Source organism: Podarcis liolepis, assembly GCF_965112155.1.
Source record: "Podarcis liolepis genome assembly, chromosome: 18".
NCBI lineage: Eukaryota > Metazoa > Chordata > Lepidosauria > Squamata > Lacertidae > Podarcis > Podarcis liolepis.
The window spans coordinates 11372570-11399961 of NC_139572.1; the positions used below are offsets into that span (position 1 = coordinate 11372570).

Genomic DNA, 27392 nt, shown 5'->3' on the forward strand with positions numbered 1-27392 from the left:
GCGCTTCTCGGTGGGCCGGCGAGGAGGATGGCGGCGGCGCCGGGCTACGAGGCGCTGGTGCGGCGCGGCTACGCGAGCCTGGCCGGGGCGCTGCGGAGCTGCTCGGGCTGCGGCTGGGAGCTGGCCCGCCGGACCTGGGCCGAGAGCGCGCGGCTGGCCTGGAGCGAGGCGCTGCTCTGCCTCCTGGGCGCCGTCGGCTGGACCGTCGCCCGCCGAGCCGCCACCCGCCGCCTCTTTCGGGTTCGTGGCTCCTCGCAAGGGTTAAACTGGTCCAGGGCTTTGATTTGGGGGGGAGAGGCTGAAACCCATCACGGACTCGTCTTTTTATGTGGGGAGGGGGAGAACGTGGCTTTGCGCTGCAGGGGTTAAACCCACCCTTGACTTATAGCTTTGCTTTGAAGGGGTTAAACTGGCCTCATATTTTGGGCTGGGGGTGGCTTTCCAATGCATTCCAACAGTGAAATCGGTGCCTGCCTCGTTTCTCCTGTGTGGGTGGGGGAATTAACTTTGCATTGCAAATGTTACATTGGCGCTTGGCTTATTGGGGGGGGGGGCTGGTTTTGCATTGCAAGGGCTGCACTGGTCCTTTCATTTTTTGGGGTGGGGATGATATGGCTTTGTACCGCAAGGGTCAAATTGGCTATTGCACACTGTCTTCTTTTGGTGAGGGGGGAAGAATCTGATTTTGCACTTCAGGGCTGTAAAACTGGTCATTTAAAAAACCCCTCTTTTTGAGCAGCGGTGGGGAGTGAGATGGCTTTGCACTGCAGGGAGGGTTAATAACCATCACCTTTGAGGAAGAATCTGGTGCATGTGGTGGGAAAAATGAAATCCACGGTGGAAATGGGTCAGTGCATTGCCTCCAGAAAAAGAAGCATCTCGTTTGTGCATTGATGGAGTGCGTAAAATTGGTCAGATCATTGCATGGAGGGGAACTACGTTTGTACGTGTATGGGGGGGGGCACAACCAAAAAACCTATTTTGCTGTGGTGGAATAAAACGGTCTTTGCATTCTATCCAGAGAGGCAAGTGAAATGTGCCATTGTAATTTGGGGGGGGGTGCAATGAGGGGCAGGTGAAAGTGTTTGGTCCTTTGCATTGCCAAGGGTGGGGAGGAATCAGTCATTGTGTTGTATTCTTGGGGTGACTCCATTCGGAACAGGGTGGCCTTGAAAATTGTGCTCTCTCTGTGTGTCAAAACATGTCGTCACATCTTCCTGCCGGGTGCGAAATCTGCATCCTTGACATGGCATTTTTTGCAGCAAAACTTGGCTTTGTCTGTGAGGTGGTGCTGGAACGGGGCCTTGAAGTCTTGTGGCCTGAAGCCTGTTGTTGGGTACCTATTGGGGGGGGAGGCAGGGATGCAAAATTTGCAGGGAACGAGAAGTCTTATTTGTTGTGAGTTGGCTAGCTTTTTAAAAAACCCAGTTTTAGGAGTGTGTGTTCAGATTCGAAGATGGCATCTGATGTTAGATTCATCCTCAGAGTAGACTGCCCAAAGTGGATGGACGTGACTAACTCAGTGGGACTAGTGGGGGGGGGCTCCAAAATATACACCTCATAAATGTGTGCATCTCTTGGGGGGGGGGGACAACTGGGGCATATAGGAATTTCTTCCTCTTCTTCTTCTTTTTAAAGCTTTGCATGTTAGAATAATAGAATCATAGAATGGCCGAGTTGGAAGGGACCCCAGGGGTCATCCAGCCCAACCCCCTGCAATGCAGGAATCTCAGCTAAAGCATCCTTGACAGACGGCCACCCAACCTCTGCTTAAAAACCTCCCAGGTCCATCACCTCTCGTGGGAGTCTGTTCCATTGCTGAACGGCTCTTACAGTCATAAAGTTTTCCCGAATGTTTAGTTGGAATCTCCTTTCCTGTAACTTGAAGCCACTGGTTTGAGTCCTACCTTCCAGAGCAGGAGAAGACAAGATTGGTCCATCTTCCATGTGACAGCCCTTGAGATATAGGAAAATGGCTCTCCCATCTCCTCTTTTCCAGGCTAAACATACCCAGCAACTCATCAGGCTTGGTTTCCAGACCCTTGATCATCTTGGCTGCCCTCCTCTGCACATATTCAGGCATCTCAATATCCTTCTTAAATTGTGGTGCCCAGAATTGGACACATTATTCTGACCAAGGCAGAATAGAGTGGCACTATTCCTTCCCTTGACCTGCATACTAGACTTCTGTTGATGCAGCCTAGAATAGCATTAGCCTTTTTTGCTGCTGCATCACACTGTGGACTCATGTGAAGCTGGTGGTCCACCAAGACTCCTGTTGAAATACTTCTTTTATTTAAATGATATTTTATTAAATGTTCAAAAGTTTAACATATGCACTCCAATATGTAATACATTTTTCTTTCGTTTTGTCAACTTCCCACCCCATTTCAGTTGTGTTTTTATTTCTCCCCCTCTGCTGTGCCCTGTCTTCTGTCTCTTATACTATAACAGCAATAAAATCATTTCTAATTCCTCCCATTGCTCATACTTCAAATCCTGACCATGAGTTCATCATACTATAGTATTTCTTTAGGGAAAAGCCTTCGATTGTGTGTTGAAAGCTTTCAAAAGTACTGGATACATTGATAAGATACTCCCTAATGTCATCATTGGTTTGGATTTTAGAAAGGAACATTGCTCAGTGGGTAGAGCAGGAGACTCCTGATCTCAGGGTTGTAGGTTTGAGCCCCACATAGGGCAAAAGATTCCTGCATTGTTGGACTAGATGACCCTCAGGGTCCCTTCCAAATCTATGATTCTACAGTCCCTCATGCTGAGTCAGGCCATCTAGCTCAGTATCTTTGACTCTGGGGTTGAGGAGATGATGGGGATGGAACCTGGGACCTTCTGCACGCAAAGCAGGTGTCCTAGTTCTGAGTTGCAGCCATTCCCTGTGAGTTACTGTCTTTAGATGCCAAGAGAGGTAAGGATCTAGTCCTCATGGTTCAGCGTAAAGGGCCAGTTTAAACAGGAATGTAGAGAGCTTCCTTACACTTGCCAGATAACCGTTGTGAGAACAGGATACTGGACTAGATTCCCCCACCCCTGACCTGATCCAACGGCTGCAGGACCCAGTCTTAGGTTCTTAAGAAGTTCAGAAGAGCCTCCTGGATCAGGCCAGTGACCCACCTGGTCCAGCATCCTGCCGATCAGACACCTGTGGGAAACCTGCAAGCAGAATGCGAGCTCCACAGCGCTCAGCCGTCCTGTGCTTTGCAGTAAAAATTCAGAAGGCATTGTCATTCCCAACTGCAGAGGTTGAGCAGATCCTTCATGGGGAGCTGCCATCAAAAGCCATTCCAGAATGCGGCTGCCAGACTGGTATCCTCACTTTTCACAGCTGTAGCCTGTAGGTGGTGCATGCTCTGGTCATCTCCCGCTTGGCCTACTGCCATGCGCTCTACGTGGGGCTACCTTGGAAGGTGACTCAGAAACTGCAACTAACTCAGAATGAGGCAGCTGGACTGGTGACTGGGACCATATAACTGGTCCTAAAGGATCTTCCCTGGCTCCCAGTATGTTTCCAAGCACAATTCAAAGTGTTGGTGCTGACCTTTAAAAGCCTAAATGGCCTCAGCCCAGTATACCTGAAGGAGTGTCTCCACCTCCATCGTTCTGCCTGGACACTGAGGTCCAGCTCCGAGGGCCTTCTGGCGGTTCCCTCACTATGAGAAGTGAGGTTACAGGGAACCAGGCAGAGGGCCTTCTCAGTGGTGGCACCCGCCCTATGGAACGCCCTCCTAGCAGATGTCAAGGAAATAACTATCTGACGTATAGAAGACGTCTGAAGGCAGCCCTGTATAGGGAATATTTTTTATATGTTGGAAGCTGCTCAGAGTGGCTGGGGCAACCCAGTCAGATGGACGGGGTACAAATAATAAAATGATTATGTTGTTGTTATTCATGAATTAGCTCAATTCTCTTTTAAAGCCATCCAAGCTGGTCGCCATTGGTGCCTCCAGTGGCAGTGAGTTCCATAGTTTAAACCATGCAAAGGACTTCCTTTTCTCTTCAGAACCTTCATTGGACGGCCACGAGTTCCGGCATTTTGAGAGAGGGAGAAAATGTTACAATGATCAGACGACGGAGGCTGACTCTTAATACCAGTTGCTATGAAACACAAGGGGGTCTTTTTAGTTCCTTATGATTCCTCAGTGGAGCCTCCATGGAGAGAGGCAGTCTAACTTAGAATGGGAAGAGGCTGCTGCTCTCACTGGTCTGCCGTTCTGAGGACAGGAGGCTGGACTTAGATGGGGCCCCTTGGGTCTCATCCTGCACAGCTCTTCTGCTGTCTTTGGGAGTTGTAATTCAGCCACCTATGGAGCGAGCCAGATGTTGGGGAAGAGGAAAACTGCTGCTGGCTGGATTGGGGTTGGCTAATGCTGCACCCTCTGGATGCCCCTGCCAGCCCCCACCAGCCAGCATGCCCAGTGGTCAGGGATGGCGACAACAGGCCCTTCCCAGCAGAGACAGTATGCAGTGGTTAGAGCAGGGTTTCCCAAACCTGGCTCTCCAGCTGTTTTTGGACTACAACTCCCATCACCCCTAGCTAGCAGGACCTGTGGTCAGGGATGATGGGAATTGTAGTCCAAAAACAGCCAGAGACCCAAGTTTGGGAAACTCTGGGTTAGGGTGTCAGACCAGGACCTGGGAGACCAGGGGTCAACCCCACAATCAGCCGTGAAGCTCATTGAGTGCCTCTGCGGGGAGCAGTCCTTGCCTCTTGGCCTAGCCTGCATCCCAGGGGTGTCGTGAGGATAAAATGGGGAGGGAGGAACCGTGTGCACCCCCCCCCCCGGATCCTTGGAGGAAGAAAGAGGGAAGCAACAACTGACAAGCTTGCAGTCAAGGGGAAACATTTTGACACAACCCTTTGTTTGGGGATCTGGAATGTTCTCCTGCATGTTTCAAGGATCGGGGTTGAAACATTTTGTTCTTCTTTTTATTGTTAAAAACAGTGGAAGGAAAAGGGTGGGGAGAGAAAAGGCTGAGTGCAAATGCTTAAAAAAAGAAGAAGTTAGGAAGCCCCAAGGCAGTATGGGGTGAGGAGGAAGCATCTGGCAGCCATTGGCTAAGACTTCCGTGATGTCACAGAAAGCGTGGGAGGAGCCCCTGGCTGCCATTGTGCCTGCAGAGGAGTGGAGGTTGTCTGTGGGTTGCGGAAGAGTCTGGTGCAAGGGGAGGAGATGGAGACAAGCTGGCATGTGTGCGTGCAAGAAACCAAAGTGTGCACAAGTTTTCACACTGATTGTGAAGCACATACAATAGTATTGTGTCACCTGCACGTTTTGTTTTACAAATGGATCTGCAAAGATATAGGTGGGCATGTGGACTTGTAACTTTTAATTTTATTCACCAAGCTGTGAATAGAAACTTGCCTGCTGGGGGCGGGGGGGGGGGACTTTCTTGCCTCACCATCTTTGAGGAAGTCAGGAAAACAGCATTACGTGGGACAAATTTGCATTAGGTGAAATAATTTGGCCATTATATGAATGTCCATTTCTGCAAAGCACAGAGGTAGTTTTAAGTCTTGGCTTTCACCTGCCTGTGGTTGAGATGGGACATAATATTCAGTTTCTACCAGTGGTGATTTTAATCTCCATGGGTGGAATTCAACACTCAGCCTGCTCAGAGTAGACACAGTGAAATTAAGGAATATGCCTGTTAGGTCTGTTAATTTCAATAGCCCTACTCTGAGTAAAAGCCAGTTTTAATCCCACCCCTTGTTTCCAGATGTGCCCCTTTCTCACTTTTAAAAATGGAATCAAGTTTCTAGCTGTCATTGCAGGGCTGAATTTAAAGAACACCAGGTGAGGGCTTTGGGTTGATGAGTTTGCTCATCTCTGCTTGCCAAAATTCCCTCTTCTTAGCGGTTTTGCTACAATCAAGCAGTTAAGAAGAATAAAATAAATTGGGGAGGACTGCGGAATAGAGATGTCTAAACTGAGTAACAATCACAACCTTTAAAAACTCCTTCAATGCAACTACTAAAGATACAGCAGCTCTGGCTTCTGTTGTCTCCAGTTTCTAATCACCTTCCACAAATCTCACTGTGCTTGAGGACTAGAAAGTTGCCTCCCATTTTTTTAAAAAAACTGCCTCCTAATTTCACAATAAAAAATAGAGTTGTGATTCTTTGCTTTTCTATGCGGCCTGCGGAGAAAGAGAGGGAGAAACCTTCCATCTTCAAGGCTGCCTCTGGGTTTTGTGTCGCCGGGCTCATCAGTTTTGGGGAAGGTCACCTCTGCGTGATACATGCAGTTGCGCTGAGATGACCACACAGCGCTTCCAGACACTGCAACTTGGCTTCAGCTTCTCCTCTCCTCCGGGGAGGCCGGATGGGAACATAGCACAGTGAAATGGACTCTCTCCCCATCTCTCAGCAAACTGCTGCCTCTTTCTGAAAGCTGCTCTCTCTCTCACCCCCCTGACTGCACATCCGCTTTAGTTGTTGCCAGGATCAGATCAGACCGTGGTAGTTTCAGCCTATCTGCGTAGGCTGCAGAGGAAACCGCAAGGGGAGAGAAATTGTCAGCAAAAGTCGTGGCTTCTCGCAGCCATGACCGATCTCTGTCTCAGCAAATGGGTCTTTGATCTGCTGTGGCTTCCTCTGGGAGGGTCCGCGGATCAGGGGGGTTCAGAAGCTGAGGTTGTCTTAAGGCGGCCAGGCTAGGAATGTCCCCTTCCCTGAAAGTCTGGAGATTCGCTGCCAGTCAGTGTAGGTAATACTGAGTGAGATGGAGCAATGCCCTGACTCAGTCTAAGGCAGCTTCCTATGCTTAAATTAGCTATTTGAAAGGTCCATGAGGACTAGAACCTTAGCATGACTTTACAGAAAGGCCCATACTGTTGGCATCTGTCTGTCTCAAGAGACAACGGAGTGTGCCTCCAGGGGTGAAGCTGAACCTCTGTGTGAGCAGCACCAAGGCGATCTGCGCTGGGCGCAAGCCTGTGCTGTGTCTGGAGGTCCTGGGCTGCCCAGATGACAAGACAATGTTTTCGGCTTCACTGATGGGCTCCAAAGGAAAGCAGAGCAAGACGTTTGGCACCTGCGTGGCTGGAGGAGTTTGCGGAAGGACTGCCTTAGGGATTCCACTCCAGATTTGTGGAGGGAGGTGGAATCCTGTCCCTTTTCTTCTCCCCAAGATAAACGTCAGTGGAGGTGGAGGACCACAGTTTCCCTTCTCCTAGGTGAGCTCCCTTCCCAGGCGGACGAGCTCCTGTGGGACTCTAGACAACAGAGGGATATCCTTCCCAACTGTGAGCAGGGCGGGGGGGGGGGAGGATGAAGACAAGAGACAACAATGAACCATCACGCTCTTCACTGCTCCTGCTCAGGCTGCACAGAAAATGCATTTTGGTCCCTGAAGTTCATTCTGATTGTGCAGATAAAATAAGATTCTACAGGGTGGGGTATCAGTGGGTGAAATTATTCCAGATCCAAGGATCCCCAGGCAAGCACCACCAGATGGCGGAGATGTCAGGCGCCATCCTGGAGCCCAATCACCTTCATTTGGTCTCAGGTGGTTGAAACACTGGTTGAAAGAGACCACGAGGGTCATCTAGTCCAACCCCCGCAATGCAGGAATACTTTTGCCCAACGCAGAACTCGAACCCGCGACCCCGAGATTAAGAGTCTCATGCTCTACCGATGCAGCTATCTTATGTTCTGGCAGTGATCTGATCTGTGGCAGGCAATGGAAAAAGAACCTGATCGGTGTGTCGTTGTGGCGGGCAAAGGTGTGATAAGGACCAGGGAGTGTAAAGTTAATCTGGGTTGCATTTTACACCGCAGTGTTGTGTGTTACCATCTGCCCTGCTTAGGCAGCCAGTCCTGTTAAAATGTCTTCTGCTCCAGCCAGGCAGAAGGAAATGCCTTCGTGCATTCATGTATTTCACTTGACTCTTCCAGGGTGACAGTCCTTGTCTGTGGAGCAGGAGGGTAGCAATATTTAAAACAGCTCTGTTTAATTCAGCAAAGTACAAAAAAATTAAATTTAAAAGTAATCAGGTTTCAATAGCTTGTGAGAATCAAGTGTCTGTGTGCTTTCCTTTTCCCTGACACCAAAAAAGACATAAATGTGTGTGTTTCTGCATCTGTGGAGGGAAACCATTTTTAAAGCATAAAAGCAGCACTTTGGCCAAGATTGTGGTGGATTTGCAGAAAGATGTGGTTAATTACCTAATCTAGATTTGCTTATCATGAGTAACATACAGTAACAAGGGAGATTGCTGTCTTGCAGCAGGTTATGTATTTTTAGCTTCCGCCTTCTCCAGCTGCCTCTTAAACTGAATCAAAAATTTATTGTGTTATATATAGAATCACAGAACTGTAGAGTTGGGAGGGACCTTGGGGGTCATCTAGTCCAACTCCCTGCGATGCAGAAATAGGCAGCTGTCCCTGACGGGGATCAAATCTGCGACCTTGGCATTATCAGCTGTAACCAAACTGAGCTAGCCAGGCACTGCTATATATTTCTATCATTGCTATGTGTGTGTGCATGCGTGTGTGTACATGTATTCCTCATTATTTTAATGCATTGAACACTGAAAAATAAATCACACTTCCCCCCCTATACATTTTAAAATTAAATCAGCGTCTTCAGGTAATCTTTGCTGCAACCCTGTGAGACAGATGAGTATGGTTTATGCCCATACTGCAGATGGGGAAGACTGAGGCCCAACGTGGGCTTGCTTCCAGATCTGGGGCTGCCTAGCAAGCTCACCTGCAGAGACAGGAACCCACCCCTTCCTGTTTTATAGGGCTCCGTGGGTGTACCCAGGTGCTTTTTACGGATTTCCATAATCCTGGTCTTTGGCCCAAGGAAAAAACAGTCTAGAGAGTGAGGAGAACAGGGGAGTGAAATGCCGCGGGCCATCCAGCTGTGCTGGAAGAGATCCCAAGGATCATCTAGTCCAACCCCTGCAATTCAGGAAATTAAGGGGGGACGAGGTGTCATTTAAGGAGGCAAGGCCTATGGGAGTTTGTGTTGAGGTTGGGAGATGTTTAGGGGGTGAAGTGAAATGAAGGGGGGTGTCAGGAAATCTGGGCTCATGTGAAGCCTTTTAGAAGAAAAAACCTTGGGTTGGGCTGGGGCTTCCCTGCCTCGCAGGGTTGTTGTGGAACTAAAACAGGAACATGTGTGTGGGGGGGTCATCCTTGAGCCCCTAGGGGAGGAAAGGTAAGATACAGAAATGCACTCACAGTTGCTACTGATTATAAAAGGGTGACGTTTCTAGACCTCAAGAACTTAGGGGCACCAGAACAGAAGCTCAAAGAGAGGGGTGGGAGACCTCTGAAAATTGAGGGTGGAGGAGAGAGAGAAAAACATAATTTGACACAGGCAGAGGGCTGTTTCCTCAGACGTGTTTCATATATTCCGATCCTTAATTGCAAAAAATAACCTCCCAAGACTGGGCTTTCTCCTGCCCCCGGGGAGAGAGCTGCACTGCAGCCTCGGGCATCAATAATTTCTCCTCCTCCTGCTCCTCGCTCTCATTTTTTAAAATAAGTATAGGGTAGGATACATGAATGACAGCAGACTGGTCCCCTGGCTGCCAGCCAGCTGCTGTTGCCAGGGCAACCAGCACAGGAAGACCTCTGTTGCTAGGGGCAACCGGGGACCGCACTTGGAAGAGGATGCCTTTGATGGTGGTGCCTGTCTCTTGCGTAAGAAGGCAGGCTTTGCAGACGGAGGTCAGGCAGAGACCTTGCTCTGGGAGGGTTCACCACCACAGCCCCACTTACTGACATTGGACTGCCTTCTGGCTCACCTACATCCAAAATGAGCCAAAGCATGTGGTTTTTCTTTTTTTAAAGGGCCTGGCTGGACATCTAGCGTTTGAAGAGAAAGATAAGGGGGGGGGGGAGAGAGAATAACGTCAAATAATTTCTCTCTCGCACAATTTGATGGAATAAGTCCTGCCTTCCCCCAAAGCAAAACGTGCTTAACATTAGGGCAAAATGTGTTTAACTGGGTTGCATCCAGTGATAGTCCTACTCGGAGAAGGCCCATTGAAATTAAAGGGTGTGTCGGCAGCAAGGATGTTATTGGCACAAAAATGGAAGCAAGAAGTATTACCGACGAAAGAAGAATGGCGGATGAAATTGATGGACTATGCAGAATTAGATAAATTAACAGGAAGGATTTGAAACCTGCAGGACCAGAGATTCTTAGAAGACTGGAGTAAATATACGAACTATTTGAAAAGTAATAGTAATGAACAGATTAGTCTAGTAGGACTAGTAGGAAGGAGGACTATTTGAAATATTGCAAGAAAGGCTATGAGGAGAACTATTAATGATAATTAAGAGTAATAGAGAAATTAAGAAATACAGAATAAGTGATAAAGAGTGTGTGTGTGTGTGTATATATGTGTGTATATATATATATATATATATGAAATTAAAGGGTGTGTCGAACTTGGATCCAGTCATTTCAATGGGTTGTTCTCTAAGTGGAATTTCATAGAATCATAGAAAGGTAGAGTTGGAAGGGACCCCCCAGGGTCATCTAGTCCAACCCCCTGCAATGCAGGGATCCCAGCTAAAGCATCCCTGACAGATGGACACCCAACCTCTGCTGGAAAACCTCCAAGGAAGGAGAGCCCACCAGCTTCTGAGGAGACCATAACCTGGCAGGAAGCCCCATTGATTCCTTGGGGGCCTTTGCATCTGAGGAGCCTGTGTAAAACTTGCCACTTCTAACTGGATGGATACACTGGAGAGTCTTGTGGCCCCTTGAAAGACTTACCAGATTCATGATGAGGAGTCCATCAACACTGGGGCTTTGGCTAGATGTTTTTTTGGGATCCCCAAAATGCTTCCCTCCGTGAGGGAGCCTTCCCAGACCCGCTGAAAGAGGCGGTTATTAAACCGCTTCTTAAAAAACCATCTTTAGATGCGGCCACGATGGCCAACTATCGCCCAGTCTCAAATCTTCCATTCCTGGGCAAGGTGATTGAGCGAGCGGTTGCCGAACAACTCCAGGCACGCCTGGAAGAAGCGGACCATTTGGATCCCTTCCAGTCGGGATTCAGGCCTCATCATGGGACTGAAACTGCCTTGGTCGCACTGGTTGATGATCTCCGGCGGGCTAGGGACAAAGGTGAGAGCTGTTTCCTAGTTCTGCTGGATCTCTCAGCGGCGTTCGATACCATCGACCATAGCATCCTTCTGGACCGTCTAGAGGGGCTGGGAGCTGGGGGCATTGTCATACAGTGGTTCCGCTCCTTCCTCCTGGGCCGTGTTCAGAAAGTGGTGGGGGGGATGAGTGTTCAGACCCCTGGGCTCTCACTTGTGGGGTGCCTCAGGGTTCTGTCCTCTCCCCCATGCTTTTCAACATCTACATGCGGCCGCTGGGAGAGATCATCAGGAGGTTTGGGCTGGGTGTTCATCAGTATGCGGATGATACCCAGCTCTACCTCTCTTTTAAATCAGAACCAGTGAAGGCGGTGAAGGTCCTGTGTGAGTGTCTGGAGGCGGTTGGAGGATGGATGGCGGCTAACAGATTGAGGTTGAATCCTGACAAGACAGAAGTACTGTTCTTGGGGGACAGAAGGCGGGCAGGTGTGGAGGATTCCCTGGTCCTGAAAGGGGTAACTGTGCCCCTGAAGGACCAGGTGCGCAGCCTGGGAGTCATTTTGGACTCACAGCTGTCCATGGAGGCACAGGTCAAATCTGTGTCCAGGGCAGCTGTTTACCAGCTCCATCTGGTACGTAGGCTGAGACCCTATCTGCCTGCGGACTGTCTCACCAGAGTGGTGCATGCTCTGGTTATCTCCCGCTTGGACTACTGCAATGCACTCTACGTGGGGCTACCTTTGAAGGTGACTCGGAAACTACAACTAATCCAGAATGCGGCAGCTAGACTGGTGACTGGGAGCGGCCGCCGAGACCACATAACACCGGTCCTGAAAGACCTACACTGGCTCCCAGTATGTTTCCGAGCACAATTCAAAGTGTTGGTGTTGACCTTGAAAGCCCTAAACGACCTCGGTCCAGAATACCTGAAGGAGCGTCTCCACCCCCATCGTTCTGCCCGGACGCTGAGGTCCAGCGCCGAGGGCCTTCTGGCGGTTCCCTCATTGCGAGAAGCAAAGCTACAGGGAACCAGGCAGAGGGCCTTCTCGGTAGTGGCGCCCGCCCTGTGGAACACCCTTCCAGCAGATGTCAAGGCGATAAACAACTACCTGACATTCAGGAGACATCTTAAGGCAGCCCTGTTCAGGGAAGTTTTTAACGTGTGATATTTTATTGTATTTTTGGTTTTTATGGAAGCCGCCCAGAGTGGCTGGGGAGGCCCAGCCAGATGGGCGGGGTATAAATAATAAATTATTATTATTATTATTATCCCTTCCAACCTTGCAATTCTATTATTCTTTTTGGAAGGCTCCACAGTCTGGAGAAGGAAGCCAATCATTTACAACAAAATAGTATGATAAAAAAGGGAGAGGGTTTTTTGTTTATTATTACTAGTCAGACTTTTGTGTATGAAAAATAGCGGGAGGAGTGGTTTGTCTTTGTGGATTACTGATTTGAAGTCCATACCACAATACTGGTTTCATAATTTTTGACCTGGCAATAGATCATGAATCAAGATGTGTGTGTGTGTGTGTGTGTGTGTGTGTGTGTGTGTGTGCGCGCGCTATGCAAAAATCACGATGCATGCTCCATGCTTATTTCAGACATTGTGATATATTAATATATCGTGAAGTTTAGCTGGTGATATATTGCGATATTGAAAACCAGATATCTCCCAGCTTTAGTCCTGACTCTTCTGGCCTTCGGCTTCATTGGGTGCCTGGGAGCGCATCGCCTGCTTCTTCTGCCCTTCCTGGGCATCTTTGCAGAGCAGGAACCCCGCCAGGGACTCGTGCAACACAAGGGAGCCGGAAAAGCAGAGGGAAATTCGAGGAGGTGGAAACTGGAAAGAAAAAAAAACCTGACCGTGTAACAGAGGCCACAACCTCAGCAGCTTTTGAGACGGGCTCCCTGCTTGGGAATGCTATATTAAGACCTCAGCTGCTCGGGTGATCAGTTCACAGCCGGAGCAGAACAAGCCCTGCTGTGGCAAAATCAGGGATCGGAGGAACAGCTTACGTGCCCCCCCCCGCCGCCCGAAAAATAAATCAAACTGACTTGTGGCTGTCCAAATGTTGCTGGACTACAGTTTGCCCTGTCCATTGGGCATGCTGGCTGCGTATGGAGCCTCAGCAACATTTGGCGGGATTTTGGTTCCCCTGTCTCTGATCTGAGAAGAGGCCTTCCCCTTATCTCTGGAGGGAATCTCTTATCTCTTTGAAAGAGGGGTCTTCCTCCTTCCATAGCCTCCAACATTAATTTTCTCCAATGAAAATAGGGACATCCTGGGGAAAAGCAGAACATTCTGGGATCAAATCAGAGACTGGGACGCCTTCCGTAAATTGCGGGTTCCCAGGGCCAGATTTAGGTTTGATGAGGCCCTCAGCTACGGAAGATAATGGGGCCCGTTATATGTCCAGCTGTCCTTTGTCAACAACAAATTGTTGCTTTTTTGTGTTGAATATATGCTGTGTGGTAATTTATGGACCTAATAGGTTCCTAACGAGTGATATTTTAGGGAGCAGACTGGCCCATGACTTACATCATAGGAGCCTACACAACACAAAACACTGTTGCTGTATGTAGGTTTTATTTGTTTTTTATCTTATACTGTATTGTGAAATGTACATCCAGGTTTTTTCCTTTAAAATTTTTGGGGGGCCCCAAGAGAGTGGGGCCCTAAGCTAGAGCTTGTTTAGCTTATACATAAATCTGGCACTGCAGGTTCCCCATCATCTCTCTAGTGATATCTGGCATCTCTCTAATGATATCTGCTAGCAGCTAGAGGGACGCAGGTGGCGCTGTGGTCTAAACTACTGAGCCCCTTAAGGTTGGCAGTTCAAATCCGTACAATGGGGTGAGCTCCCATTGCTCTGTCCCAGCTCCTGCCAACCTAGCAGTTTGAAAGCACGTCAAAGTGCAAGTAGATAAATAGGTACCGCTGAGGCGGGAAGGTAAACGGCCTTTCCGTGCACTCTGGTTTTTGTCACGGTGTCCCGTTGTGCCAGAAGCGGTTTAGTCCTGCTGGCCACATGACCCGGAAAGCTGCAGACGAACACCGACTCCTTCAGTCTAAATGTGGAGATGAGCGCCGCACCCCATAGTTGAATTTGACTGGTCTTAACTGCCTGGGGTCCTTTACCTTTACCGATACCTGGAGCGATAAGAGTGCCTCATCCCTGATGCAAAAAGAGGCATTTCCATCTCTTAGGAGGAAAGGCCTTTTCTAAACAGACTCATTCCTCCACCTCTTAGTTTCAGTAGGGAATGGGAAGTTTTTAAGCTGAGGTTGGGTGGCCATCTCTTGTGGACGCATTTGTTGAGATTCTTGCACTGCAGAAGGGTCGGCTGCAGCCCTGGACGCAGAATGGACCTGCGCCTGCTTGGACAGCTGTGAGTCCAAAATGACCCCCAGGCTGCGCACCTGATCCTTCAGGGGCACAGTGACCCCATTCAGGACCAGGGAGTCGCCCCCCCGTCCCCTAGAAGCAGCACTTCTGTCTTGTCAGGATTCCACCTGACTCCATTAACGGCCTGTCCTTTCTTCTCTCTGCCAGCCCTTTGCTGAGTGGTGCCAGCTGCCCCCCAAGGACGCTGCCAAGATGCCCGAGAGTGCCTGGAAGCTGGCCTTCTACACCCTCACCTGGTCGTACGGCGCCTACCTGCTCTTCTTCGCTGGATACCCCTTTTTCCACGACCCTCCTTCCGTCTTTTATGGTACGGTAAGCAGCGCAGGTCAAGTCAAGATTTGGGCAGAGGCTTCCCTCTTGCAAAACCTTTTCCCAGGGAGGCTCGGGCCCTGCGAACCTCTCTGTCCAACCCTTGAGACTCTTGCCAGGCCACCCCCTCACCTCACCCCCCCCGGGTGTTTTCGCCAGACTGGACGTAGAATCATAGTATTGGAGAGCTGGAAGGGACCCTGAGGATCATCTAGTCCAACTAGGCAGCTGTCCTTTGTGGAGATTAGGATTGCCACCTTTGTCCTGGCAAAATACAGGACAGGGCGGGGTGGTTGGGGGGCGATATTATTTTTATCTGGTGCTGAAGTGACTTCAGAGCAATCCATTGCAATCTATTGCATACCCGCCAACATTAATTTTCTCCAATGGAAATTGGAACATCCTTTATCCAGACCCTCCAACATTTTCCCGATGAAAATGGGGACGTCCTGAGGAAAAGTGGGACATTTCGGGATCAAATCAGAAACTGGTGCGGCTTCTGTAAATCTGGGGCTGTCCCTGGAAAATAGGGGCACGGGGAGGGTCTGCTATTGCAGCCTAACACAATGGCCCCTCCAGAATTTGACACACACATTTGTGATTCTGTCTGTGCTTGGCTACCTAGAGCTTAAAAACGTGACCTTTCACTTGCCTTTCAAAGATGCAGTTGGAGAGGATCCCTAATTTGGCAGAGAGAGAGAGAGAGAGAAGGCCTGGAATACAGGGCAAAACTGTATCAGTACAGGACATAGCATTTTATATTGAAATACGTGGCAATCCTGTATTACGCAGGACAGCTGCCGGTTGAACCTGCATGTCTCCTTCAACTCCAGTGATGCCTCTCTGCTTCCCTGGATGGAGGATGGATGTTGCTGAGTCTCTCGCTCCGTGTGTGAAGAAACTTGGCAAAATTTACATTTGTTGCCCCGCCTGCTTTTGGCAGCAGGAACTGTGCCGCTAAGCTATCACCCCTCCCCTAAAATTAAGATAGGGTGCTAGTCCTCAAGGTTATGAAGAGCTGGTGTCATGGGAAGAAAGGAATCTGCCTCACAGCTGCTCTTCCTTCCTTCAGCCCAAGACTGTCTACACTGGCTGGCAGCAGCAGCTTCTCTGGGGTTTCCTTCCCCTACGCAGAGATACCATCAAGGCTTAAACCAGGAACCTTCTGCACACAAAGCTCTGGTCCTTGAAAGAAAATAAAAGAGGGCCTCTTTTTTTTCTAAATAATTTTTATTGATTTTCCAAATTTTAACAAATCAAAGCAAATTTAATACAATTCTTCCAAAAACTGGCCTCCCACATTCCGTCCTCAATGTGCCCATAATTTCTTTTTGTTGCTGCATTATTTTCCTAGTTATTTCTGAGTCACCTTCCATTCTCTATAATTAATCTTATATTACAATTTTTTTTGTTGCTTTTAACTTTTTGTCCTGAACCATCAGCTGTCCACTTGTCAATTTCTGCACGTACAATATTTTAACATTTCCAATATCTACAAGGGAGGCTGTTCATCAAATTGTCAATCCACAATAGTTCAACAATTATTATTTCTAAAATAAACTTCCCTTCCTTCTGCGTGTATGAAAACCTAACAGTTCACTTTCACTAGATGTTTTCCCTTCTTAACTGCGCATTGAGCCCTTTTTTCCCTTTGCCTTTTGCAAAATAGATAATACAGGTGCCTGCATTTCTGCAGCTGCAAAATCACAGGTGTCTCTGGGGTAGGATGGGACTCAAAAGTGAATTAATCTAAATTCATTTTTTGCAGCAATGCCCCCTTGTGGTCACAGCCCGGAATGTCCATTCAGGACGCCCACTAGCTTTGTTCTTTCCTTGTTGGTATGACTGCAGGATTCTGGGGCATCCGGGGTTCCTGATGGGGGTGAGAGTGGATCTGGGGTGTGTGGCAACTCTGTCCCTTGAACTGCTTTGGCTCCCAGGAGACTGACCAAGGGAAAGGCTCTCTTCTGCCTTGGTCAGACACCACCTGGAGTCCTGTGTCCAGCTCTGGGCACCACAATTTAAGAAGGATGTTGACAAGACGGAATATGTGCAGAGGAGGGTGAAGGAGATGTTCAGGGGTCTGGAAACCAAGCCTGATGAGGAATGGTTGAAGCAACTGGGTATGATTAGCCTGGGAAAGAGGAGACGGAGAGGAGACAGGAGAGCCATCTTCCAATAGCTCAAGGGCTGTCCCATGGAAGATAGAGCACGCTTGTTTTCTCCTGCTTTGGAGGGGAGGACTCGAACCCATGGCTTCAAGTTACAAGAAAGGAGATTCTGACAGCAAAAACAGGAAAAACTTTCTGACAGTAAGAGCTATTCAAGAGTGGAATGATCTCCCTCAGGAGATTGTGGCCTCTCCTTCCTTGGAGGTTTTTAAGCCGAGGTTGGATGGCCATCTGTCAAGGATGCTTTAGCCGAGTTTCCTGCATTGCAGGGGGTTGGACTGGATGACCCTTGGGGTCCCCCCCAACTCTGCAATTCTTTGATTGTATTATTCTTGCCCCCTGGCCCTGCTTGCAAGCTTCCTACAGCCGTTGGCTCAGTTAGTAGGGGGCTGTAGATGGAAAGCCAGAGTGTGAAATCAAATTCTCCATGGCAGCTAGAATAATAATTGATTTCTGCACTGTGGGAGGTTGGGGGGTTGGGCTAGATGACCCTTGGGGGTGCCTTCTATGATTCACTGACCTTGCTTTCTCCCTTCTCCTTTGCGGCTTTCCAGGCTGGAAGAGGGGCATGGAGGTCCCGCCAGACATTGCCATGGCCTACCTGATGCAAGGCAGCTTCTACGGCCACTCCATCTATGCCACATTCTACATGGACGCCTGGCGCAGGGACTCGATCGTCATGCTCATTCACCACGTGGTGGCCCTCATGCTCATCACCTTCTCTTACATGTTCAGGTGCGTCCCCATCCCCACATGCTCCCTCCCTCCTTGTTTCCTGCCTGGCTACACCTCTGCTTGGTGGCAGTGCGCACTCTGTGCATGCACAAAGTCCTGGGTTCCAAACCAGACTAAGGTCCCTCTAGTTCAGCATTGCCTGCACTGATTGGCAGCAGCTCTCCAGGGTTTCAGACTTGGGGGTCGCACCCAGCCCTACCTGCAGATGCCGTTGGAGATTGAACCTTGGCTCCTCTGTGCTTAGAGCATGTTTAAGGCCACCAAACTCTGGTCCTTCCCCGCAGGATAAAGTAAGATTCTAGTCCTCAGGCTCCAAGCACATTTTGCACCTGGCTTCTGACCCCTTACGACCAAGTGAAGATGCCTGGGGGCCAGGATGTGGAGGTGCTTGCCTGGGGATCCTCGGATCTGGGCTGTTTTCACACACTAATACCCTGTTCTGTATAATCATATCCATTATATTTTACCTGCGCTATCAGAAAGAATCTCAGGAACCAAAATGCTTTCTTTGTGCAGCCTGAGCAGGAGCAGTCAGCATAAAGAAAAAGAGGTCGGAATAGGCCAATAGTTATGTGGACCATCCCTGGATCAAGGGACTTTTCCTCTTTAATTTCTCAAAGCTCTTATCTTAGCTCAAGGTTGTCCTCTGAACTAGGCGGATGTTCAACTGGGAATCATTTGCAGTCAGTCCATCATTTGGAAAATAAGACTTGCCCCACAATGTCCACTAGACATTCCATTTTGGCGACTGTAGCCTTGGTTTAAGGAGCCATTTGGTCCCTGGCTTATACACCTGAGTTTCCCACACTGGTCCTCATCGCCTGAAATGGGAGCATAGGGTGCCACATTGCACTAGTACAGACTACTTATAGGAATACAAAGCCTAGTAGAGGCTCTGTGGGGTCTTGGGCAGAGATGGGCCTTTCCCACCAGCTTGTTTTTTTAAAAAAATATTGTTGGCACCCATCCATCTCGAGAGACAACGGAGTGCACCTCTGGTGGTGAAGTGAAACTGCTGGAGAATCACAGTGCACACTGTGGCTGAAGATACCCGTCCCTCTTTGTAACTGCTGAGGTGCTGCTGCAAAGTGACTGGGCAGCGTGTCTGGAGGTCCTGGTCTGCCCAGACAACAAGACCCCCCTCTTGGCCTCACTGACGGCGGGGGGGGGGGCTTTAAAGATTTTCAGAGACTTTCCTTTTGAACTTGCTATGGTTTGAAGGAATTCTATAAATCGTGTTGCCTAGACACTGTTGAGGTCCCGAGGGAAGCAGAGCAAGGCGTTTGGCACCAGCTTCTTCCATGTTCCAAGTTCAAAAGTAGATTACTCACCAGAAAAAGGTGGGGTTCATTCTAGACACCACCGGCTACTTGGTGTCCAGGTGATTATTTGGAAATCAGCTGGTGCCAGCTTCAGTGTTGACTGGAGATGTAATATTTCATCCACAAAGCACTGTGGAGATTTTAGGAGGCCACGCACAAGTGACTGAGGATGCTGCCGCACCACATAATTTATGGCAGGACGTTCAGTGCCCTGGTTGCAGGGGTGGGACTAGATGACCCTTGGTTACCTTTCAACTCTATGATTCTTGTTTTGGGCGGCACTGTGGCTTTTGCAGACATCTCGGGCAGAAATTCTCCGTGCAGTATATGCACTTAAACTCTACATGCCGTTAATCGAACCCAGGTGTGCGTCAAGGGTTGTGCTGTGGCTCACCTGTGCTTGTATCCTCTCCTCCTGGCAACGTTGCCTTCAGGTACCACAACGTGGGAATCCTCGTCCTCTTCCTTCACGACATCAGCGACGTTCAGCTGGAGTTCACAAAGCTCAACGTCTACTTCAAATATCGGGGCGGGGTCTACCATCGTCTGAACGATTTGATCTCGAACGCCGGTTGCGTCTCCTTCAGCGTAAGCTGGTGAGTTTGGCTGCCCTCAAACTCTGCACATGTGCAGCCCATTCCGAGGGAGGGCGGTTCTGCAAACTCCACCCCCCTCAAAAAGGAAACCCAGCAGGAAGGCATGTTACAAATTATTATTTGGTTGCGGCTAAAATATATCGCTGTGGTGCTGCAATCCCAGTATTTTGCTGTTCAGATAGACTGCTCTTGTGCGAAGTTTTCCAAAATTGTAAATTGCTTTGAGGTTATTATTATTTTTTACAATCAAACCATATATAGATTTTATTAAGTGAACACACAACAAGGTTCTAGTCCTCCTAGACCAGGTCCCTTCTCCCCGCAGGTTCTGGTTCCGCTTGTACTGGTTCCCTCTCAAAGTGCTCTACGCCACCTGCCACACCAGCCTCCAGACGGTCCCGGACATCCCCTTCTACTTCTTTTTCAATGCTTTGCTCTTTGTCCTGACACTGATGAACATCTACTGGTTTCTGGTGAGTAGCGAGCCTCACCATCGCCTTGCCCTGCAGGAGTTGGGAACCTCCAGCTGACAGGCCTCACCAGCCTCAGTTCTGTGGGAAAGGATTTAGATACTAGGAGAGGATATGTTGTTTAGTTATTACCTTTCTCACGTGAATGAAGTCAGCAGAGGACTGTCCTTTGCAGGATAAACTCGGAAGCTAAGGCAAGGTTGATTTAACCTTCTAGAAACAATAGTCCAGGAAGCTTTGTTCGTCTTCCCAATCTAGCAACAAATGAAGATTGGCTTTTGAAAATGATGGAGTACGTGCAACTGGCAAAATTGACAGCAAAGCAAAGATTAGAGATCAAAATGATGAAAAATGCCTTGAGAACTGAAATGTTTTGGGAGGGATTTAAAGAACTACTATAGTGAGATGACCAGGACTTGAAATATGAGTGACAGCACAAATTATTAAGATAAATACGTAAAATTATGTGTATTGAATAGTATAGGCAAAATATGCAGCATTTCAGGGTAAATATGAAAACCATGGACATGGAAGTCAACAGATAAAGTAATTTATGGATTATATTAAAATATGTAAAGATTTCTTTTATGTGAAAAATTAATAAATAAGATTTTTTTTAAAAAATCCAGGATGCTTTAAGGCATACTGGATTTTGCCTGGTATTGCCGTTTTTCTCCCCCTTAGAAATAACACCCACACACATTGCTTTGTGAAAAAGTAAAAGTTGGCTTTACTTACATAGTAAATGTGGGGTGCTCTCCCCAAAGGTTCACCTGGCGCCATCATTGCATGTCTTTAGGTGCCAGGCGAAAACATTCCTCTTTACCCAGGCCAAGGCTACTCAATAATCTATTGCCTGAGAAAGTGTGGGGGAAGAGGACTGTTATCATAATGGCTATTTTATTATGTTTTTATCATGGGAGTGCAGGCCATCTTAGGCCCACGTCACCCCAGCTGGGATGAATCAGGTTCTCAGGAAAGTGGGGGGCTGGGTAATGTAGTGCAAAGCATTGTGGGGAGCAGAGAATGGGGTTCTTAATTTCAGGGTCATGAGTTCGAGCCCCATGTTGGGCAAAAGATTCCTGGATTGCAAGGGGTTGGGCTAGATGACCCTTGGGGTTCCCTTCCAACTCTACATTTCTATGATTGCCCCCTCTCCCTTCCTCTTTGCAGTACATCATCCTCTTCGTAGTGAAGGTCTTGCTGGGGCAAGTTCGGGAAGTGAACGACGTCCGGGAATATGATGTTGACGCAGCCTGCAAGAAGAGAGACCGGGAGTTTCACACCCCCAGCTGCTGGAAGGAAGGGTTAGTGTGCCAGGGAGGGAGGAAGAAAATCAAATTCGCACCAACATTCATTTCGCCTGGCTTCCCTGCTTCCGTCAGTGGGCAGCCACGCTCTTCTGGAAACCCTGCGAGTGGAGGGCAAGAGCACCCGCCCTCTCCCAGATGTTTAGCTGCCCCCCCTGCAACACCCCCCCCCCCAGCATTCAGGGATAGTTTGCACCTGAATGTGGAGTTCTTTTGATACAACTATCCTCCACAAGAATCGTCTTGTTGGATGAAACCCTTCGCCGTGGGCATCATTCTGTTAGTTTGAAGCCCAGAGGTGGAGCATGTAAACCACTCTGAGGTAGACTGTGTCTGAACGTGGATGTTCCATTCAGCTCTTTGGCATTGAAAGCAGTGGGGTGTTTTTGCCAGGGGGAGGCAGGGCCAGGCCAGGGGAGCGTGGCGACCACTATTAAGGGTTTGACAAATGCCTATTTCGTATCTGAATTTTAGTTTCAACTATTCCCAGTTGGGTTTTTGGAGCGTAAGCTTCACAAAGTGGCTTGTAATTTTAGCACGCTGAGTGAATTGCAGCCACAGGATTATAAAGCTCATTGTTGTGACATGAATTTAAAACACACAAAAGCTGTACTAAAGCTTCTGGAAGGTTGCTATATGGAAGCATAGGTGTGTGTCCTTACATTAGTCTTACTCAGAGTAGTCCTGTTGAAATGAACGAGCAGAAAAGGGCCCTTTCACTCAAGGGGGTGGATTGGCTCCCCTATGAGGCAAGGTTGCAGCGTTTAGGGCTTTTTCGATTTGAGAAAAGGTGAATAAGAGGCACCTTGATATTAAAAAATGATGCATGGCATAGAGAAAGTTTATAGGCGCGAGGGAGAAAGACCTTTTTTCCTAACACTACAGCTTGGGAGTAACTAATGAAGCTGAAGGCTGGGAGATTCAGCACCTAGTTAAACTATGGAACTCCTTGCCACAGGAGGCAGTATGACCACCAACCTGGCTGGCTTCAAAACTCACAGAGGAACGGCCACTAGCCAATAGGGTGATGCTCAGAGAGAGAAATCTTTCTGCATCCCAGATGCTGTTGTGGGAAAGGGCTCTGGGGTTCCAATCCTGCTTGCCCGTTTCGCACAACAGGCGCCTGGCTGGCTGCAGTGAGAAGAGGGTGCTGGACCAGAGGGACCCCCTGGGGCCTGATCCGGCAGGCTAGTCTTCCCTTCTTTTGACAGGGCTGACTTGGGCCCGTTAATTCCAGGGGGTTCAGCTCTCTTGCTCTCTCTTCCACAGGAAACATTTGAAGAACGGACTCGTGAAAGACAAGCGGTTGTAGACGGCGCCCGCTGCATCTCTGCTGGCAAGGACCCCAGCTTGTTTGGCAGCCCAGAGAAGAGCCCGCCCCCCACCCCTCCGTCTTGATGCCTAGAGCTGTGGGGTGGGGAGGGGGAAGCGTCTGCAGGAAACTCACTGGCGGTTGCATTGTTCTTTAAAAAAGCTCTTGCATTTGGCCAGAGTTGGCGCTGGCGGTGAGGACTCCCACGGAGTGGATTGAAAGGGGGCCTTTTTCACAGACCTGGGGTGGATGCGGCATGCCCAGCGGAGAGACCCACCAAGGGAGCGGCAAAAGTCCCTCCTCTGCCAACGCCCCCTTGTAAAGACCAGCTCTGCCCTGCGCAGCCTTCTTTGGGGTGGCCCCCGAGAGGATGCAACAGCTTTCCCCACCCTCCTCATTCTCCAGAGCCCCGACTGGTAAAGCGAAGCGAGTGGCCAATCAGATTGAGGGGGCGGGGAATAACACTTGTGAATGGATTGACAGGAGGGGTGGTGGTGTTCACCTGGGGACCGCTATCCCACAATGCTCTGCGGCACTTTATTCCTCGCCTTGCAAGCACGCACACCCCGCCTTTTTAAAATATATATTTTACTGGATATCGTCCGCAGAAGGGGGAAAGGGTGTTTGGACCTGTCTCAGGGGGTGTGTACTTTTTTCCTGTTGTGTGCAAAGGAAGTATCCAAAGCTACTGTAATTTTCCAAATTAGTTTCTGAAAACAGACTTTTAAAACATTCTGTTTGTAAGGGCAGAGGACGGGTGGGGGGAGATGATGGTGAAATCGGCTGCCTGTTTTTATATCTAAAATGTTTGTGATGAAAAAACAAGGCGGGGAGACAGAGGGGCTGGGGCTGTGTCTGCCTGATGGGGCTGCGTGGAGCCTCTGCCTTCGGAGTCTGTCTGTCTGCAAGGACTGTACCACAGCGCCCCACAAGGAAAAAGGAGTCTCTGTGAGCTAGGTGCTGCACCCAAAGAGCAGAGGCAGCTGGGCAGCTTCCTTTCCTGCCAGGGCACGTGGGTGCCATTCAGACAGCCCAAAACTTTTGGCGTCTGTCTTTCTATCCAGATGGATGGAGGTGACTCCCGTTTTGCATTCTCTCTCCTGCGAGAGAATACCTTGAAGCAGCACCAGCATGGACCTCCAGTGAAGTTTGGGTATATAGAATGCAATCTCTGGTGGCAGATTTATTATCTTTACCCTAGCCAGCCTCCAAGGATCTCACGGCACCACAAGGGTTGCAGGTGAGCAGAGGTTCGAACGTGGTTCTGCCAGTCCCAGCGCCCTAATACAGCGCCAATTGATGTTTGTGGCTCAGTTGGGCGCCCCAGAGCTGGCTTTGGGGCAGCGCTCATCCATGTCACGCTATTAACCCCCCCCCAACCCTTAACCCCAGGGAAAAGCAGAGGAAGGTGGCAAGAATCCCTTGGGGGCAGAAAGCCCGAGTGGCAAATGCACGGCTGGCAGGGGACGGAATCACAGAGCTGGGACCACAATGGCCATCTAGTCCAACCCCCTGCAGTGCAGGAACTGAGATTAAGAGTCTTCTGCTCTGCCAACAGCTGCCCCAGAGTCAGAAACAGTTTCCCATCTCCAGCAAATCTCCAAGAGATCTCCCAGGAAAGGGTTGAGCTTAGAGCATCTGCCTCACATGTGGAGGGTCCCCGGTTCAGCATCTCCGTGAAAGGACACCCCGGGTCTGGAAGCCTGGAGAGCTGCTGCCAATTTGTGTAGGCATTACTGAACTCCGCTGACCCATTGATGCAACAGAAGGCAGCTTATTGGCTTCCTATTTCAGCCAGCTCTATATTCCATGAGGACCAGAATGACCTTAAACTGAATGACCACAGCTCAGCAGTAGATCATTTGCTTTGCGTTCAGTAGGGCCGGGGTTCAGTCTCCGGCATCGCCAGTTTGGATTGGGAGAGACCCCCAGGCCCAGGAGAGCTGCACACAGTCTTGATCTTGTTTTATCCAATGGTCTGACGCTGTATAGGGCAGCTCCTGGTGTTCCTCGTATTCTGCTCACCCCGAGTTAGCAACAGTAGATGTGGACGCAAATAATTGCTTGCTAAGGTGGAAGAAGATGCAGGAGGGAGAGAAATTGGTAATGCAGATGGGGACATTTGTACCCGAAAGCACCCTGGATCCATAAGTTGCGTTTTCAGGGTGTTCACACACTACATCCCAGAAGTGTATAATCTTTGAACTTCTGTCTGTGGACACGTGGACATTTATCCACATGTATTGTTCAACAGAAATGCAGTCTGGTCGGTTTAAACAAACCAACAAGCATACACACTTTCAACACAAGTCGGGACGCTGGGGTCTGTGTGAACGAGCCCTTCTTTTGATAATTAAATCATCTGGGAAGCCATTGCATCCATTTGCCCTCTCAGCCCCCTTCTGCTTGGTGCTGCAGGATGAGGCCATAGTCACAGCAGCCTGCATATGTGTGCCAGGTTTAAAAAATCTGCCTCTCCCTTTCCCCTCCATGGAAGAATTGAAAGCACCAAGAACTGTAGAATTCCCCACTGCGGGGAGGGGGGGGGAGTTAGATTCCCTGACTTGCATAAATGATGAGAAGTTGAACAAGTTCTCTGATTTTTTGCGCACACCTGGCAGTGTTTCCCAAACTTGGGTCTCCAGCTGTTTTGGGACTACAATTCCCATCATCCCTGACCACTGGCCCTGCTGCTCAGGATGATGGGAGTTGTAGTCCCAAAAGAGCCAGAGACCCAAGTTTGGGAAACCCTGGTTTGGAGGTTCGTTCCTAGGGAAGAAGTGTGGAGCGTCGAACCCCTCCTATCACTGGGAATCATATTTGGTGCACGGCTCCTGTTTCTGAGGATTCGGGCAGACCATTGCATCCATGAGGGCTGGCAGCTTGGCTTCTCGAGTGAAAGCCGATGTTCTCTGCAAGCCAGATGCCGCAAACAATATGCTGCACTCAAACGCACCTGGTGTTCCTGCACTGTAATTTGTTTTGCACACTGTTTAGAGATTTTAAACATTAAGCAAAAGTTTAGGAATACCTTAAATAAATTGTGTCCCGTAGTGGGACTGCGCTGGTGACACGGCTTGTTCCTTGACCAAATCTGTCCAAGGCAAGAGAGAGAGGATCCCTTGCCACTTGAGTGTTGCGCATGCCTGTCCACAGCAGCCTGTTGACTTCTGGTGAGTCTTCCCTTGGAAGGAAAATAAGGCGGGGATGGATTTGTGAACCTCTAAATGTGGTTACTAAGAGCCCATTGAGCTCAACACCCTGTTTTCATGTGGCTACCCAGGTGCAACAGGGATGGGGAACTGGCGACTCTCCAGATGTTGGGACGAAAGAAGGCAGCACCCTGCCAGATATTTCCCTTAAAAAACCCCAAAGCCTGTTTTTTTTTTTTTTTTAAATAAATGTTCAGACTTCAGGAACCACACCAGGTTCTTCATCTGCAATGGGTATCCTGGAAGAGTGTAATTAGCTTAAAAGATGTGAGGATGTGTTGTCAAGTTAAATTTGCCCCCATCTCCAGTGAGTGGACAGAAATCTCCCCTTCTAAGGCTGCAATCCTAAAGGCTGGTTCAACACATTGCAGCTGACTTCTGAGTAAGTGGGGAAAGGTTTCTGGTCGCAACCGAGTGTGATGTGAAACAGGGATCACCAGAGAACCCAACAAGGCTTCAAATCCATTGGGCTTTCCGTAAAAGGGACTAGCATGCTTTGGGATCTGAGATGCTTCCGGGCAAAACAAGGTTGCAGCCAACTGAATCATTCTCAGAGTAGACCCATTGAAATGTATGGATGTGACTAATGGGCCCCATTAACTTCAATGGGTTGCTCCTGGCGGTAGTCCTATTCAGAGTAGGCTCATTGAAGTTAGTGGCCCTAGTGTTAGTGGTTGTGTTCGTTAGCTTCAATGCTGGATAGTGGATGCAGCCCATTGATGTTAATGGGCCCAAATTAGTCATGCCTATTCTCTTCTATGTGTCTACTCTTGAGTAAGCTAGAGGCAAGCTTTTTGGGGGCGGGGGTCAAATCCCATCCAGGTGGATTATGTCTTCACACGCACAAGGTTCCTGTTTGTCTTATGACAAAGCTCATTCCAGACTTCTAGGCCTGGTCCAGATCCATCCCTTGCACCCGTGTTCACACTTCCTCCCCTGCTCTTTTATGACATGTGGCTTTGCTTCAGAGAGGGATTTGTCTGTGAGAGAGGGATCTGAGGCACTGTGTTTGTTTCTGTGTTAATTTAAATGCCAACTCTCTTGTGGCGGAATCCTCATTAAAAGAAGGAGAAATCACATTTGTTGTAAGAGCTGCTTATTACCTTTCTAGCTGCTTAAAGTTGAGTGTAGAGTTCTGTATTCCTGAGTTGGGATTTCTGCTGCTGCTTGACATGTTTAAAAGGGAACAAGAGGGGGGAGAGACATAGCTGTCAACCTTCCCTTTTTTTGCGGGGAAATTCCCTTATTCCAGTGCTGCTTCCCGCTGCTATCCTGGATTGTTAGATATCCTGTAGACTGTCCCTGGGACAGGTGAGGCTGCTGATCCCTTATTTTCAAATCTGAAAGTTGACAGCTATGGGGAGAGAGCTGCATCTTAACTGGAAAGGAGAACCAAGGTTGCAAGATAATAGGTTGATAACAATTTGATTTGTCACTATTAATTTATTGCATTTATATT

The 27392-nt window shown here is 48.9% G+C and overlaps 1 protein-coding gene across 1 annotated transcript; it reads left to right on the forward strand.

Annotated features, from left to right (window-relative positions):
* On the forward strand, positions 1–27012 carry CERS1 (ceramide synthase 1). The gene is made up of 7 exons (XM_083484092.1): positions 1–240; positions 14644–14803; positions 17531–17711; positions 19468–19629; positions 19955–20102; positions 21273–21406; positions 22679–27012. Exons 1-7 carry the CDS (start codon positions 28–30, stop codon positions 22719–22721), a joined length of 1041 nt encoding a protein of 346 aa, XP_083340218.1. The 5' UTR covers positions 1–27; the 3' UTR covers positions 22722–27012.
* Positions 27013–27392: the final 380 nt, after the last annotated feature.

What these genes read in the sequence shown, in the direction of transcription:
- CERS1 (XM_083484092.1), top strand. Translation starts at nt 28, where the DNA reads ATGGCGGCGGCGCCGGGCTACGAGGCGCTGGTGCGGCGCGGCTACGCG. An exon ending in TGAACATCTACTGGTTTCTG is followed by an intron (nt 20,103 to 21,272) that starts GTGAGTAGCGAG and finishes TCCTCTTTGCAG; the next exon opens with TACATCATCCTCTTCGTAGT. An exon ending in CCCAGCTGCTGGAAGGAAGG is followed by an intron (nt 21,407 to 22,678) that starts GTTAGTGTGCCA and finishes TCTCTTCCACAG; the next exon opens with GAAACATTTGAAGAACGGAC.